We start from the raw sequence: 14,875 nt of genomic DNA, 5'->3' as shown, positions 1-14,875 counted from the left end.
TAATTTACAAGTGAAGTTGATTTCTGTTCAGGATGATGGAGATCTCTGGATTCCTGTGGGCAACTAAAGGGAAAGGTGGTGTGGACATACCAGGGGAAGTTTGATGTACCTGATGACCTTGGATCCTCTTGCCAGACTGGTCCAAAATAATCCCTTTTCTCTGTGCTAAATTCCCAATCCCTTCTTGCTTTGGGTATCCACAGTCATCATTTTAGGCTTTGTGTCTTTTTGTGGCTCTGTCTCATAGGTTTCTTTCCTTCCTCCTACATGTCATAACTCTTCAAGGTTCACTTCTGTGTCAGAAGATTGGTAACACAGATTTCCGTGGGAAACGTCATTTTAATGTAGGCAAAATAAAGTGGAAAAGTTGTGGAATCTTGTTCCAGATAATTTGAGTTTGATGTACAGATTACCAGATGGCCACAGTAGCTCTCTATCTTACTAAATAAAAATGGTTTTGAGTTAAAAGAGGCACAATAAATCATATTTTTAAAAGCCTAAGTAATAGTTTTAAAATACTTGGAATATTGAAATATTTTATAGCATCAGTTTGTACAATCCTCAGTTTCTTCTCAAAACCTTTAGATTTTTTTTCATGAAACTGAAAAATACTGTATACTGTAGAGAATATAGTTGAGCAGCCTGTTTTAAACTGGAAAAAAATTTTGACCACTGCATCTAATGGTTTTATTTCATCATTTGGTTGACATTTGGTTGGTTTGGTTGGACATCAGTATGGTTTTATTTCTAGCATTTACATGACTGGTTTTTTTAGAGAAGAAAGATTTCTGAAATAGGTACGTGATATCAGTAAATGTCAGTTAAATTTATTGCTTCAAAATGTGTATCCTTCTCATGGGGTTTACAGCTTAATTTTTATAAGGAGCTTTGATACAGCTCCTACAAAAGGAAAATAAGTTGTTTGGACTTCTTTTCTTTTATTCAGTAACAAGTCTTCTTTTATAATCCTAGTTTGTAGGTGCTACGCAAGTACTTCTCTTTAGATAACAAACAACAGCAATCTAGGTGTTGAAAATGATGAATGTTAAAGAAGTCCTGTTCAGTGCTGCTGTTAACCTCTTCAGAATCTTTCTTTCTTGATAAGTCAGATAAATTTGGTCTGTCATCACAAATCAGTGTTCTCACTGGAAAAGTAATAAATAATCACAGAATGTCGAGGTGGGAGGTCCGGGAAGGAAGCTCTGGAGATCATCTCATCCATCCTCTCAACTCCCAGCAGGGCCGACTAGAGCAGGTTGCTCAGAGCTGTGTCCAGCCAGATCTTAAATATTTCCAAGGATGGAAAGACTCCACAATCTGCCTGGACAAAGCTGTTCATGTTAGGTCACCCCTAACGTAAAAAATCTTTATTTTCTTGTACTGGTGCATGGGGTTATTCTTCCCCTGCTGCAGGACTTGGCATTTCCCTGTGCTGAATTCCCAGAGATTCCTGTTGGCCCATTTCTCCTGCCTGTTGGTGTCCCCCTGAGTGGTCACACAGCCACCATCTGGTGTATCAGCTTGTCCTTCAGCTCTGTACCAGAGATGGCTTTTTTGGTATTGGTGGTTTCAGCATCCATAACTGAATCCATTCAGGTGATGGATTGTGTTAAAAATGCAGTTGTGTAGCAGGTTGTGAGTTTGTCATGTTGCAGTTCGGGTATTTTTGACTCTTCAGGAGTTTAGGTCTTGGTCCATCTTACGTTTGAGTTGATCAGCAGGTGTGTTACTGTTGGCTTTTATCTTCAGTCAGTAAGCTTGGTTCATTTTAGATCAGAGGCAGACTAGATTAAGGCAAAATGTGGACCCAGCCACAAGAAAGCCTGGCAGTGATTGCAATGTGGTTGTGCAAATTCCACAGTGTTTTCCCAGGTGTCTCCATCACTGGCAATGCAGAATGGCACAGAGTGGGGAAGGCTGGGTTGTAGAAGTTGAGATAACACTTCTTAGCAATGACTTGTGGCAAAGATGTTTCACTGTAGGCTACAGTGGTGCTGGAAATGCAGCAAATTCAGTCCCCCTGCAATAGCCAGTGGCCTGTGGCAGAGGAGACTGGTTGAACCCAGAGCAATAATAACTTAAATTGCTGCAGCTAAATCTGTCACTGCTCATCTCTGGTGCATGTGCTAGCAGGGAGCCTGTCAGGTAGTCATTAGCTTTGCAAATTCACATTTTGTGCTTGCTGCTTGCAGCCTTCTCTATGTAAAACATCTCAAAGTCTTCAGATTTTCTTGGTAGGCTTTGGGGAGATTTGCCTGCTTTCTTGAAAAAAAAATTGTTCAAAATCCAAACAGGCTGAGGAATGGAAATGACCATTTATAGCACTGTAATTTCTGTAGCTATCCTTTATAGTTGTCACTGTGTTTGAAAATGTTACCTAAGGATGCCTTTAAAGTTCACAGAATTCCCTTTAATCATAAGCATATGGTTATTGATTGAGTGTTTTGGGCTGTACTCCACTGTTTTCCATCCTGAACTGTGTTTGCAGTTCTTTCAGTCGAAATGTTATCTGTATTTTTCTCTGTTAGAATTCTTGTTGGAATTTTTATCACCTCAGTATATTTTACTCCGAAATATTTTATTTAGGATATATGTTTGCCATGTTTTATATAGAAAATATGGTGAGTTTGAGCATTACTCTTTTTGATATTAAAGAAATAATATAAAAGCCTGTTTATATCATTTCTGCAAAAACCCTGCATCTGTTACTGTGATTGAGAGCTCATAGTTCCTAGTGTTGTGGGATTTGATGACTAATACTGATCCATGATATAGCAGTCTGTCACTTTCTGTTACCAAGATAAATTGCATGAAAGAGAGAAAAAAAAATCTTCAGGGAGCCTATTTTGTCATCTTTCAAATATTAAGTCTTATTATAATGTTCATTTCCAAGTGACGTTGCTACACATACTACATTCACAAAAATTAACAGCTTTTTCTTTTTTTAATTGGGACCATGTATATGTTCTTTCTAGTAGAAGTATGAAAATAGCTTCAGTATGTAGTGTTAGGATGAGTGCATTGCAAATAGGCATAATATATACTGTTTTAAAAACTAAGTTTTTTCTTGGAGTTTAACTGATCTACCTCCAAAACTGCAATGTAGCTTTCTTCAGAGAGTAATGGAAAGTGTTTCACTCTGGTGAAATGTTGCATTTTGATGTGTTTAGTGTGCTGCTGGAGGAGAGATCTGCACTTAGTGTTGGGTAGCAAAACATTTACCATTTTAGCTACAAAGCCTGTGAACCAGCAAGTCCTTGTGTTTGTGCTCTTTGATGGAGGTACAGCATTCCTAGTGATACTTAATTTGCAAGATAAAGGAAGGTTCATAAAGGTGTTTCACATGGCTTCTTACAGTCAGTACCAGGCTCACATAATCAGAATTTTTCAAGAGAGGTAAGCTAATACTTTGTCCTGTGTAGTTTGCAGACAGCTCAAAAGGTGTTAGATGTGCTTTTTTTTTTCCCTTTCTTTCATACGGAGTAGAGATTGAGAGCTCCCTCTTCAGCCTGTCTGCACCTTCATTCGGCAAGGCTGAGGACTTAGAGGCTGGCTGATAAGGAAAGGTGGGCAGTGGGAAAAGTGGAGGAGACACTTGGCTTTTTTTTAGCAACTCTCAAGTCGAGAAACACATCAGTCTGGACCACTTTTACAGGTTTAGGGACAGGATTTCTTCTAGGCAAACACTGCTTTCTGGAAACACTGCATATGTCTCCTAATAATAGGAGATTCTGAGAGATACAGTAACTCACCTCTGCGACAGCTGGTTACCTGTTTTTTCATACTAATAAAAATTACAACTCTGTATATAAACACTATATAATATATTAATAGTGGGGGTCTTTTCCCCCACCATTCTAATATGTCTGACAGTTTATATTCATAAAGCTGAAGACAGTGATTTCCCAGCCTTTTACTGAGTAGCTGATTAGCCCTTGCTTTGTTTTAAGATGTGCAGGAGTACAGATCTTAAGCACCTCTGGAGCAGAATTTGGGGCAGAACATCCTTGTTGCAGCTGTTGTGTGCATGAGTGGCATAAAGAAAAATATCTGGAAGGGAGAATTTTAGAAGATAATCTGTTGAAAGGCCTGTTAATTTGCCACAAAATCAGAGTTTACATGTAGTGAAATGGAAGATGTTTACATGCTAATATATAAGCTACTATGAACTTCAATACTGCATGTTGGCCTTTATTTTAGCACAGTGTAAGGTAATGCAGAAACAAATTGAAATTGAAAGTACTTCCTGTATTGCTGATTATGTTTGGGTGCTGTCTCTGCAAGTGTTGTCTTGAGGTTCAAATATGAATTTGTGACCAGAAGTGTTGATTTTTAGAATTACTGTAAAAATTGCAGAAAAGCTACCCACAGTAGAAAACATGGAAATAAATGATTTTTTCCTTAAAAAAAAAGAAAAAACAAACAACAACAAAGAAACTCTAAAACACAACAGATAAGAAGACCAGACAAGACACCTGTGTTGAATAAACTTAATGCACGGGGAAAGAGGAATTATCCTGTAGAATTAGTTTTTATATGTTGGAGCTACACTGTATTGGGCCCTAAATGTATTCATGTGTGTCAATTGTTACATACATACCCTTATTTTATTTGATATGTTCAGAAAGACATTCTGGCTTCATCTGTAATATGGATAATTATATTCTTTTATCTTCTGGCATATTCTTCTTTCTATCTGACAATAGTCATTTGATACAATCTGTTGCCCTGTTGTCTTGATGGTATTCTCTAGTAAAAAATAGATATTCTGACAGGTAGGAACAGGTGGATGTAACTTGGATTTTTTTATAGCTGGAGCACTAGATTAATCATTTTTATTTTCTTCCTCATCATTCTGCATTTGGCTCTGTTTACTATATGCTTACTTCAAACCCAGGGTGTTTTTATTCTTTGTAAGTCACATTGACGTCCTCAGATGTCTATTTGCTAAGTTTTTTGTTGTTGTTTTTTTTTTTTTTTTTTCTTCAGATGTTTCTAAGTTTAAAAAAAAGTCTTCTCTAAGAGGAGCCATTTTTTGCGTCTTTCAGAGCCAACAGGTTTATTTGTGCTTTGAGCACAAAAGACCTGGAATTAGAAGCAGTTTGGGATTAAGTAATGCACAAGAGGTGATTCACAAGGTAACTACAATTGACCTACTGCAGGAGAGTAAACTGCAGGATAATGAAGTTCCTCATCTCACAGGAGGGATTTTATCAGGAAGCTGGTAATGCTCACCACCAAAAAGTGACCTGTTCATGTTCCAAGGGTTTTGTGTGTTGTTAAAGAACAAAGGTGCATCAGAAGTATGGAAATGTGGCGGTTTTTAGAGGGAAAGCAGTTTATTAGGACAGGCATTCAGAAGTCTTGCATTACAATAAAATAAAATCAGAATTAGTTAGACAAAAATAAATGCTGGGAGACGGTCATTTTGCATTACATTGACAAGTGTTGCCTTAATAAAAGCTGCTCGAGTGAAGCCATTAGGTGAAAGGAGATGCTTTGTGTCATAAAATGCAAAACACATGCCAAAGAGAAAACTCGGTTTGATTCTTTTTCTATTACGTGTGAATAGGTTGTCTGCTCTGTAGAAACAGACTCGTAAACGCTTTGTTTTGCCAAAGACTAAAGTGAGCACTTAAGTAGGGCAAGATAATTGCGGAGGCTGAAAAGTTTCTTTATATCCATCGTCCTTGGTGCGAATGTTGAGGAAATATTTAACAGAGCCCCATTCTGTTCGTGGGGTGAAACGAGGTTGTGGAGGAGGCTGAGAAGGGGTCAGACACAGGGTGCTGGCACAGCAATTGATACTGGGACAAGGAGCTTCCCTTGAAGGGCCAGACAATGTCACTGAAAGCCACAAGGAATTGAGAAATGCAGGGGCTGAGCTATTGACTCAGATATGCAAATCGCATTACGATGCTGTTCTGGAGAACAGTGGGGTGGCAAATGTGCTCATCTCGTTAAACTGCTGCTGGAGTGCAGGGATGAAAGGGAATTGGGGAGGTGATTCTGGGAAGTGTGAGTGTGAATTGGTTAGTCTTCCCTACCAATAAAACTGGTTGCAACAGTAAATTTTAGGGTGGTTATAAACCAACTAAATTGTGTTTGGTAAACTGTTTACATAGTAAAGTATTATTCTTTAAGCCTCTGAGCAGGCTAAATTAACAGAGAAAAGAGTGGACTGTTAGATTAATTATCCTTCCTGAGATTCCGAGAGAAAATCTCCTGTTAAGGTCATTTAAAAACAAAACAAAAAACAATACAAAACAAAACAAGAAAACAACAAACCACACACACACCCCCCCCCCAAAAAAAAAAAAAAAAAAAAACAAAAAAAAAAACAAACCCAAAAAAAAACCACCCAACAAAACAAAAAAACAAACCAACCCAGCAACAACAGAACAATAAAAAAACAACACAAACCCAAGTAATTTTTGAGCATAAGTGAAAATCGTGTAATTTAAAGAAGAAAATATGCTAAGAATAACCGCTCTGAGTTCTTTTTTAGAAAAGCCAGTTGTTAATAGGGGGAAAAAGGAGAGTGTGCTTCTTGGTGTGGTTGTGTATCAAGTTTCTTTAAAGAGACTGTTATCAAAAGCTCTTTTCTGTGCTCTTAGAAATGTAAGTATCTTTTCCCTGTGACCAATCTTTCTGAAAGGAGAATTAATGAAACATTATCACAAGACTCGAGATTTAACACTCGAGGTGTTTATTTCTACTGAAGTGAAACCAGCTGATTTCTCACTCAGTGTTTCAACTGGTGCATTAATTAACATCCCAGAGTAGGGATAAAATAGAAACCTCAGTATCCATCTCAGTTAAAGGAGTCTACCAGTTGTCCTTTCTAAAACTGATCTGAGGTCAAGTCCTTAGTTTAAGCAGTGTAGAGAAGTTCTTGAGTTGACTTGTACTCTTTCTCATAAAAGAAGTAAGAAATATCCTATATTTTCCCCCTCATTATTTATTAAAGTTTGTTCAGAACCTTGAAAGAACAGGCAAAGGTCCAAACAAAACTTAGAGGTAAGTGGTTCTCAGAGAGTTCTGAAGAGCCAAGCTGGGTCACTGGGCAACTTCGTGTCAGCTGGAAGTTGTCCTTGTCATTTTTATGGTGATACATGGAAAAACTCATTTGAAAGCTCTGAAGCATTTCTGAACTTAAAAGCTTTATCAATTTGACGTGATTGAGGAAGGCAAATGAGAGGTGTAGGTTTGACTGTAATGTATATCAAGAGCTGATAAGGACTTTTTATAGTTATTTCTGCTTGGTGTTCGAAGAGGGAAAGTATAGAGCAATCCATTGAGAAAACTGACAGAAACCAGGAGAGATGAGCTCCAGGGGCCTTGTAAAATGATGAAAGTATAGGACAGCAAACAGAGGATTTTCCCATGGAAAGGGTGATAAGACACTGGAATGGGCTGCCCAGGGAGGTGGTGGAGTCACCATCCCTGCAGGTGCTCAAGGAAAGACTGGAGGTGCTGTGTGGTGCCACGGTCAAGTTCACAAAGTCGTGTTTGGTCACAGGTTGGACTCCATGGTCCCAGAGGTCTTTTCCAACCTTAACGATTTGTTGATTTTGTGAAAGTGGTCTGGGCTAAACAGTCTGGAAGAGGGTCTGATAATTGGCCAGCATTTACACAAGGGCAGTAAATCCATTTCCTGAGGAGGAGTGGGAAGGGCAGTGCAGAGGCTCAACTGGGCAGATTTCTCTTCGCTCTCTGTTGGAGCCTGGGGCAGAAAAAAATTTGTTCTGTCCTTGCTGAAGTTGCTGCTCCCTGAGCCTGGTCTGGGAAGTCAGTGAATAGTTTGAGAGCTCCATGGTCCACAGGAAAAGAGCCTGGATCTATTTGAGGGGAAGCACTGTGTGGAGGAAGGACCTGGATTAAATTAGTGTTTTGTTCTTTAAAACAACAAAAGCAAATCTTGTTTTATTGGGAATTTTGTTTACAAACAACGGGCTTTTTTGGCTTCAAGACAGAATTGCTCAGTTCCTCTAAAGGCATGCTATGTTTGGCAAGTGAACTTCACCATAGCAAAAGTTTTAAGAATAAAATTCGAAATATTGTGATTTCACAAGCTAAACGCTGCTTAGAATAAGAGATTCTGTTTTGTTCAAAAGGCAAAGACTGAACTCTGCAGATGGGAAGCAGAAGTATCTGGGAATAAAAAAAATAAAAACACGGGAAAAATTTACAGTTCAGAGGGAAAGGCAAGTGTATGGAAAAGTTTGGTGCCACTTGTTATAATGGTTTTCTTGTGTAAGTCACTGATGTGATTCTGTTTGTCTTACAGCCTCAGAGCAAGGTGATTAGCAAATGAAATAGAGAGGAAAGATGTAAAAGTCATTAAGAAAAAAAAAAGGAACATTACTTCTTACATAACATGTAATTAACCTATGAAATTCACTGCCAACTTGTACTATTGAGGTCAAAACCAGAACAGAATTCAAAAATAATTAGAAATACATTTGCATAATGAGAAAATCCACAGTTCTATTGTAGGATTTTTTGTAGTTTCATGAAAGATCTCTGGGAGCATTGCCAGCTTGTACCTGGTTGTGAAAGGCTGGGGTAGAGAATTGCATGATAAACAGGTTGTATAATTATCTGGCATTACTTGCATTTAAGCATAATGTAAGCTTGACTTGACTTCTTTATATTCCCTTTGAGAACTCCTCTCTATCCCCTGGCTACAGAAGGAGCTCGGGGAGGGGAAGCTCGGGGAGCCAAGCTGGGTGTTGTGTGTAACCACCTCCTTCCCAGCCTGGTGGGGATTGACAGGCCTTTTTCTGTGGTTTTGTAATAACTCAGAGTAAGAAAGCAACTGATTGTATCTGCTAATTGTGGAGGGTGGGTGTTTCTGGTTTGAACCAGGATGGCACCAAGTGAGTGCTTCGACTGGTTCCTTCTGCAGGCACGTTTGGAAAAGGTCTTCTTCCTTCCTCTTTGTAGATTAATTAATTCTGATAGAATTGAGATAGAGTGTCAACTAAATCCATGGTTCCTTGTGTTCATTTTAAATGTGATTTTTTTTATTGGAGGAAGAAAGGGTATTAATTTTGTTCTTCTGAGTAACTATAATCTCTTGAGCAGTAAAACCTTGTTAATTCTCATACAGCTAATCCTCAAATAATAATTCACTTAGACTGACTTCACAACAAAAATAACTGCTTAAGCACAAATGCTTATAAGTTACTCTGTTTCACCTGTAAATTGTACCTGAAATCCAAATGTATAGATAACTGGAATTTGTTTAGGAACTTTTCATTATCACCAAAAAGTCGTAATCTCCCAAGCAGAAACAAAAGGGGTAAATATTTTAAAAAGTATTGATGCTAAGAGTTCTAGAAAACACAGAAATGATGTTTGGAAGAGGAAGACCTGTAGACACAAACAAAAAAGAATCAAAAAAATAATGTCTGTACAGAAGTATTAGCATGGTGAATAAGGAGAGTGTTCAGTAAATATTTTTGTTCTCTGCTTGGGAAAGCAGCAGATAAAATGTTCACATCATGGAATGTACTCTCTTTTCAAGGAGAAGGTTAAACAGCAGTTATACTTAAATTTGGCATTTTAAAGTCAGAGGCCCAGATAACTAACATACATCCGTGAACTCTGAAAGAGTGAGCCAGAGAACTGTTTATAATTCATATAGATTTTTTTAATAGTTCTCGGAAAACAGGAAAAGTTCCAGAGGACTTGAAGAGCACACTTCCTGAGAAATAGACATAATTCTCTCAGTCTACATAATGGTTGAGGGAAATAATAAAAATACTGATTTAATTTAATGTAAAGGACAATTCATTTAATTAAAGTAAAGGACGATAATTATTGATAGTGATTCTTGGTTCTGGGAAAATAAGTTTTATCCTGTTAACTTTAATATCTTTTGAGGTAGAGTTTTTATCTTAAAATAGAGTTAAAATGGCTATAGTAACACAGGTAGCTTTAAATCTGTATGATACATTCTTTTTGGTCATGTGGGAGGTTGCAGCATCAATCCTGTACCTAAAAAGTGTCTGGCAACTGCCTGATAACTGTTGAAACTGGGTCGCACCTGGGCTTCTGGTCAGCTGTGTGTTTGGGTAAAGCCTTATCTAAGACTGAAGACTGTAAACTGTCTCTTAAAAACTGTGGGAATGTATCCTAGAAAACAGTAAAATATGATTAAAAGGGATGTTCTAGTGAAGGTGATGATTGCTTATTCAAGAGATCCCATGACTATGTGAAATAATCCCAAGCAACCAGTGTCAGGACAAGAGGACATGGTCTTAAGCTGTGCCAGGGGAGGTTTAGGTTGGACATCTGGAGGAGTTTCTTCAGAAAGGCTGATTAGACATTGGAATGGGTTTCCCAGGGAGGTGGTGGATCACCATCCCTGGAGGTGCTTAAGGAAAGGCTGGAGGTGGCATTCAGGGCCATGGTCTGGGTGACACAGTGAAGATTGGTCATGAATTGGACTCGGTGATCCCAGAGGTCTTTTCCAACCTAATTGATGGAGTGATTTTTGTGAAGTTAAGGCACTGGTTTTATCCTTACTGGTTGATGTTCTCCCAAGCATGGCAGCTTGAGTTTGGTCCTCAGGGTGAAACACTTCCATGAGTTGTTGCTTTCACCCCTGGAGCAATTTGCAGTGGCCTGGGTGCTGTGGCTGTGGCTCAGGACAGGCTGCACATCACTGTGCACCCCCTGCCCTTGCCCCTCTGAGCCTGGCAGCTGCTCCTGCCTTCTCTTCCCACTCTGGGAATGAGGGGTCTTGTCCATGCACAGTTCACGACACGCCAGTTTCCTCTGGAAGTCAATTTAAATGAATGTCCTTCTCTTCATTCCTTCATCACAGATGACTGGGTATCCAGTTTCTTTTAGGGAGATAAACCAAGCTTGTTTTGTCTTGAGCAGTGCATTTGTTGCGTCTTTCAGCCACTATGAAATCCTCTCACAAAAACTACATTCTTCAAACTGAGACATGTGGGATTTTCAGCACAGTTACTGTGGTCAGAAAGGGTCTGTCACTTTCCTTCCACTGGCTTTAGTTCTGTATTTCCAGAATTGGAGAGGCTGGCAGTGGATACTCACACCGTGGTAGCAAATATTTCTAGTATTTCTGTAGTGTTTTTTATAGTTTCTATTGCTCTGTTTGGCACACTAACAATTACAGAATTATTCTTTAATAGCTCTCTTGCCTTGTTATTAATAGTAAGATACTCTGATTCATAGTTTTAAAAAAAAAAAGATGATAGGAAAAAAAAATTATGATAGAGTGAGGTTGGTCTGTTAAAGACAACTTTAAATATTCTGCCCATCTGTTTCCTGTGCCACTTAACTTATGAATGTTTTGCTATCTCAGCTTTGCTTTTCTTTGTCCATTTTTCTCCTAAAATTTCCACTTTGAGTTTTAGTAGCTTAATAAGGAAATTATAGCATGCAATTGGTAATACCCAGCTTCAAGTACCGGATTTATGAGATACCTTTATTCATCTGATGTTTTCCTTCCTGCTGATCCTTTCCCTTTCTCCTCTGCCTTTTCAGACCTGTAATTTCTCTAAGTGTGCAGAAGTTTCTCCTGTCTCCATTGTTACCCTTCTCTGAAGCCCCCCTGTGCTCTGGCTTTACTGAATTTCCACTGTGATTACCTTGCTGTGACTGCAGCAGATCGAGTCCTGTTAGTTCTCAACAATGTTTCTTCAAGTTCATGTTTTCTCATTTTCCTTGACTTAGAGATTTCCTGAGGACTGTTTATCAATGCAAACTGAATTTTGTCGAAGTTCTCTCTCATTTTTAATACTATGCATTTGTTTTTCTTGGTTTAATTTCTCTGTTTGGTAATGCAGAGCTTATAGTAATGTCTGATACCTGCTCTTTAGATTCTAGTTTCACTTTGCATAGATGGTCTGAATCTCAGGTTCATGCAACTGTGGCCAATAATTTTCTGTGTGGTGATATCAGATTTTATATTGCCATGTTAATTTTGGGTTCTTTTTTTGTTTGCTTTTGTTGGCTTTTTTTTTATGTATGTGGGACAATGAAGCCTTTGCAATAACTACATCAGACATTAAGTGCTGGCCAGTGATTTTTTTTTTTTTTTTTGCCAAGTTGGATGATGACTAATCAAAGCTTCAGCATCACTCTTTCACTTTCTTGGAAGTGAAATTCTGGCACTGGACTCAGCACAAGGAATGAGCTGTGTGACAGGTGTGCTTTGGGGTGTGTGAGATGTTTGCCCATTTTTGTTTAAAGTATTTGTCATGTCAATGTGTCTGATGTGATCCCAAGCCCCAAATCCATCTTAGGGGTTCTGCTAGCTTGATTTGAAGCAGTGATGTCATGGCCCAGTATCTGGCTGTAGCTTGTTTCTCCCTTTTAGAAACAAGTTTTTATCACTGAGAGTTTCATCTGATAAAAAGCTGTGTTTTCTGCTAAAGACTCTTATTAAAAAAATAAATCAGTAACCAGTGAATTTTATGAAGATATATGACTAAATTATACATGAGAAACATCCTGTGTTGTGGGATGTAAAACCAGTGAAATCAAAGGAGGTTGGAAGAAAGATTTGAATAGTGTTTAGTGGGAAGAATTTTGAAGTAGTTGAGTAATTTTTAACAAGAATGTAAGAGGTGGTTTTGTCAGTACATTCCCAGTGATGGTGACTGGGTATTGACTACAGGCTGAGCTCAGAATGGAGACTTTTCAGGTCATCCATTAGAGGAAAAGTTACACATCCAGTGGGTCTTGCACACCTGGAAGTGTCCAGGGAGAGGCTGCAAGTACAGGCAGGGAGGTTTTCCCTGGAGTCACACACAGGGGCACTGACACAGCAGCTCACTGGGGGTAGAGCCTCTCCCTTATTGCTCCAAAATATGGATTGTGCAGCAGTGGCTCCCTCTGCTTCAAAATGTGTAAGGCAGGGAGGGGCAGGTGTGGTTCAGTTCAGTGTCTGTGGTGAAGCTGTAGTTGGTTTTTGTGACTCAGCAGTTTCTGGCTGAGACATTGCCATTTTCTGACTTCTGCTCTGCCACCTCAGCTCCCGTGGAATGATCGTCCACCTGCTAAGGTTCTTCTCCATTTGCAGTTGAAACCTTTTCCTGTTAATTTTTATCAAATGTGTCATGATTGCTTTTATTTAAAATGGCTGTATTTTTAACTAATAGTGGTGATGTTGCAGATTTAGCAGGCAAAGTGGGAATAAGTTTGAATAATATCAAATTATACACGGAAAAATTCTTGATTAAAACAAACGAGCTTTATTTGCATCTTAAATTACGGTCTCTCCTTATACAGCATTATTTTGCATAAGAGATTACACTGATAAGCATTCATTTTATTTGTCAAGTATTGACAGAGGCAGCTCTTGTTTCCTTTTAGGAATCTGGGTAAAAATGGCTTATCTAACAGTAGTATTCTATTGGATAAATGCCCACCTCCACGACCACCGCCTCCACCGTACCCTCCCTTGCCAAAGGACAAGCTGAATCCACCTACACCTAGTATTTATGTAAGTAAATCTAGTGGCAGAAGTACATTGCTGCCTGTCTTTTGCAATTGTTTGGATATCTGAATTACATAATGTAATTATTTTAAAGATGCACTGTTCATCACTGAGTTCTAATTACGGTGCTCTCCACACTGGTATATAAGCAGGAGAAATGTTAACCTTAAAGAAAAATTTGAGACATAGTTTGACTCTTAAAGGACGTGTATATTAAGAATTTCAGTAAACAAAAGGAAAAATACTTCAGATTTTTTTTATTTTTAATACTCAAAACATTGGCAGAATAAGCAAAACAGTTCATTATATACAATGCACGGTATTTCAGGAATGTATGTACATTTTTTTGCAAATGACAGCTTATGTATAAATAAGCAAATAATTAAACTAAACTCACATAACAATCTGCGTCAAAACACAGTGAAGAAGAATGAATAAAAGTTGAGGGTTGAGGTGATGTTAGGAACAAAATGTCACCAGGAAAAGGCAGGGTTTAGTTGAGTAGTATTTTCTTACGCAAGCATTACAACTTCTGTTCTGACAATAAAGTTTTCATAATAGCTTCATTGAGCTAACTTCCGTAGTAATAAAAGAATAAATTACAGGATATCCACTTCCTTAATAGCAGAAAAATAAATTACAGTATGTCCATACAAGCAGTGTGAAAGGCTTGAGTTGGCTTTGGTCACCTCAGTTTGGGGACCAGAAGAGACTGGCACTTGGGTCTGGGTGTGTTGAGAGCTGGGTTAAGCTGGATGCAATAGTCCTTCCAGATGTTTCCCAGATGTTGCACCTGGACTCATCTGCCTTCATAAAAGTCCATCCCAGCTTTGTTGAGTTCTCACAAAGCTGGGAGGTCATCACACTGCCACAGACTATGCAGTTGTGCCACTGTTTGGGAACTCTCTGTTGTGTTTTGTTTATTGCTAAAAATGCCTTCAGCATTCTAAAGGTTTCATAGCAATTAAAAAAAAATCAGGAGGGAGGCTATAGCATAAAATTGAGGTTATAGGTGCAGAGAAGCATAAGCAAATCAACCTTCCTGGTTAACATGAGATATACCATGAGAGTAGTCTTTTAATTATACTGTTTCTTGTATACATTATCTGTAGAATGGCGGGTTTTTACTTCTGAGAAGAAACTGTATTGCTCTTCAGAGAATTCTGTAGATTTAGGGAATGTACAAGGCTACTGTCAGATAAAGAAATTAAGTTCAGGAAACCTGAGTTGCAAAGCTGAAGCAACCTGGGAATAATTCATGCCAAGAAACAAATTACAGTAACAAATTAATTTCAGGACTGAACTCAGCATTTGCCATAGAAAGAATTGTGTGGTGTAGCTGTTCATTGCCCACAGTGCAGGGAAATGCAGAAAATTCCTGTTTTCTTTCAG

At 38.5% G+C, this 14,875-nt stretch overlaps 1 protein-coding gene across 14 annotated transcripts in view; it reads left to right on the top strand.

Moving 5' to 3' along the window:
• The window catches only part of KDM6A (lysine demethylase 6A), a gene marked incomplete at its 3' end in the record, with an annotated part of 151,201 nt that overhangs the window by 115,779 nt on the left and 20,547 nt on the right, over positions 1-14,875 (top strand). For all 14 annotated transcript variants that reach the window (XR_014592571.1, XM_083884462.1, XM_083884460.1 and 11 more), the window contains one exon: positions 13,360-13,489. Coding sequence is in view for 13 of the 14 variants with exons in the window: in XM_083884462.1 (XP_083740588.1) it covers positions 13,360-13,489 (130 nt within the window). The remainder of the gene's footprint in view (positions 1-13,359; positions 13,490-14,875) is intronic.

Source organism: Zosterops lateralis (genome assembly GCF_965231275.1).
Source record: "Zosterops lateralis genome assembly, chromosome: 2".
Lineage (NCBI taxonomy): Eukaryota > Metazoa > Chordata > Aves > Passeriformes > Zosteropidae > Zosterops > Zosterops lateralis.
The sequence above is the reverse complement of the archived record's forward strand: the minus strand, read 5'-3'. Positions and strand labels throughout refer to the sequence as shown.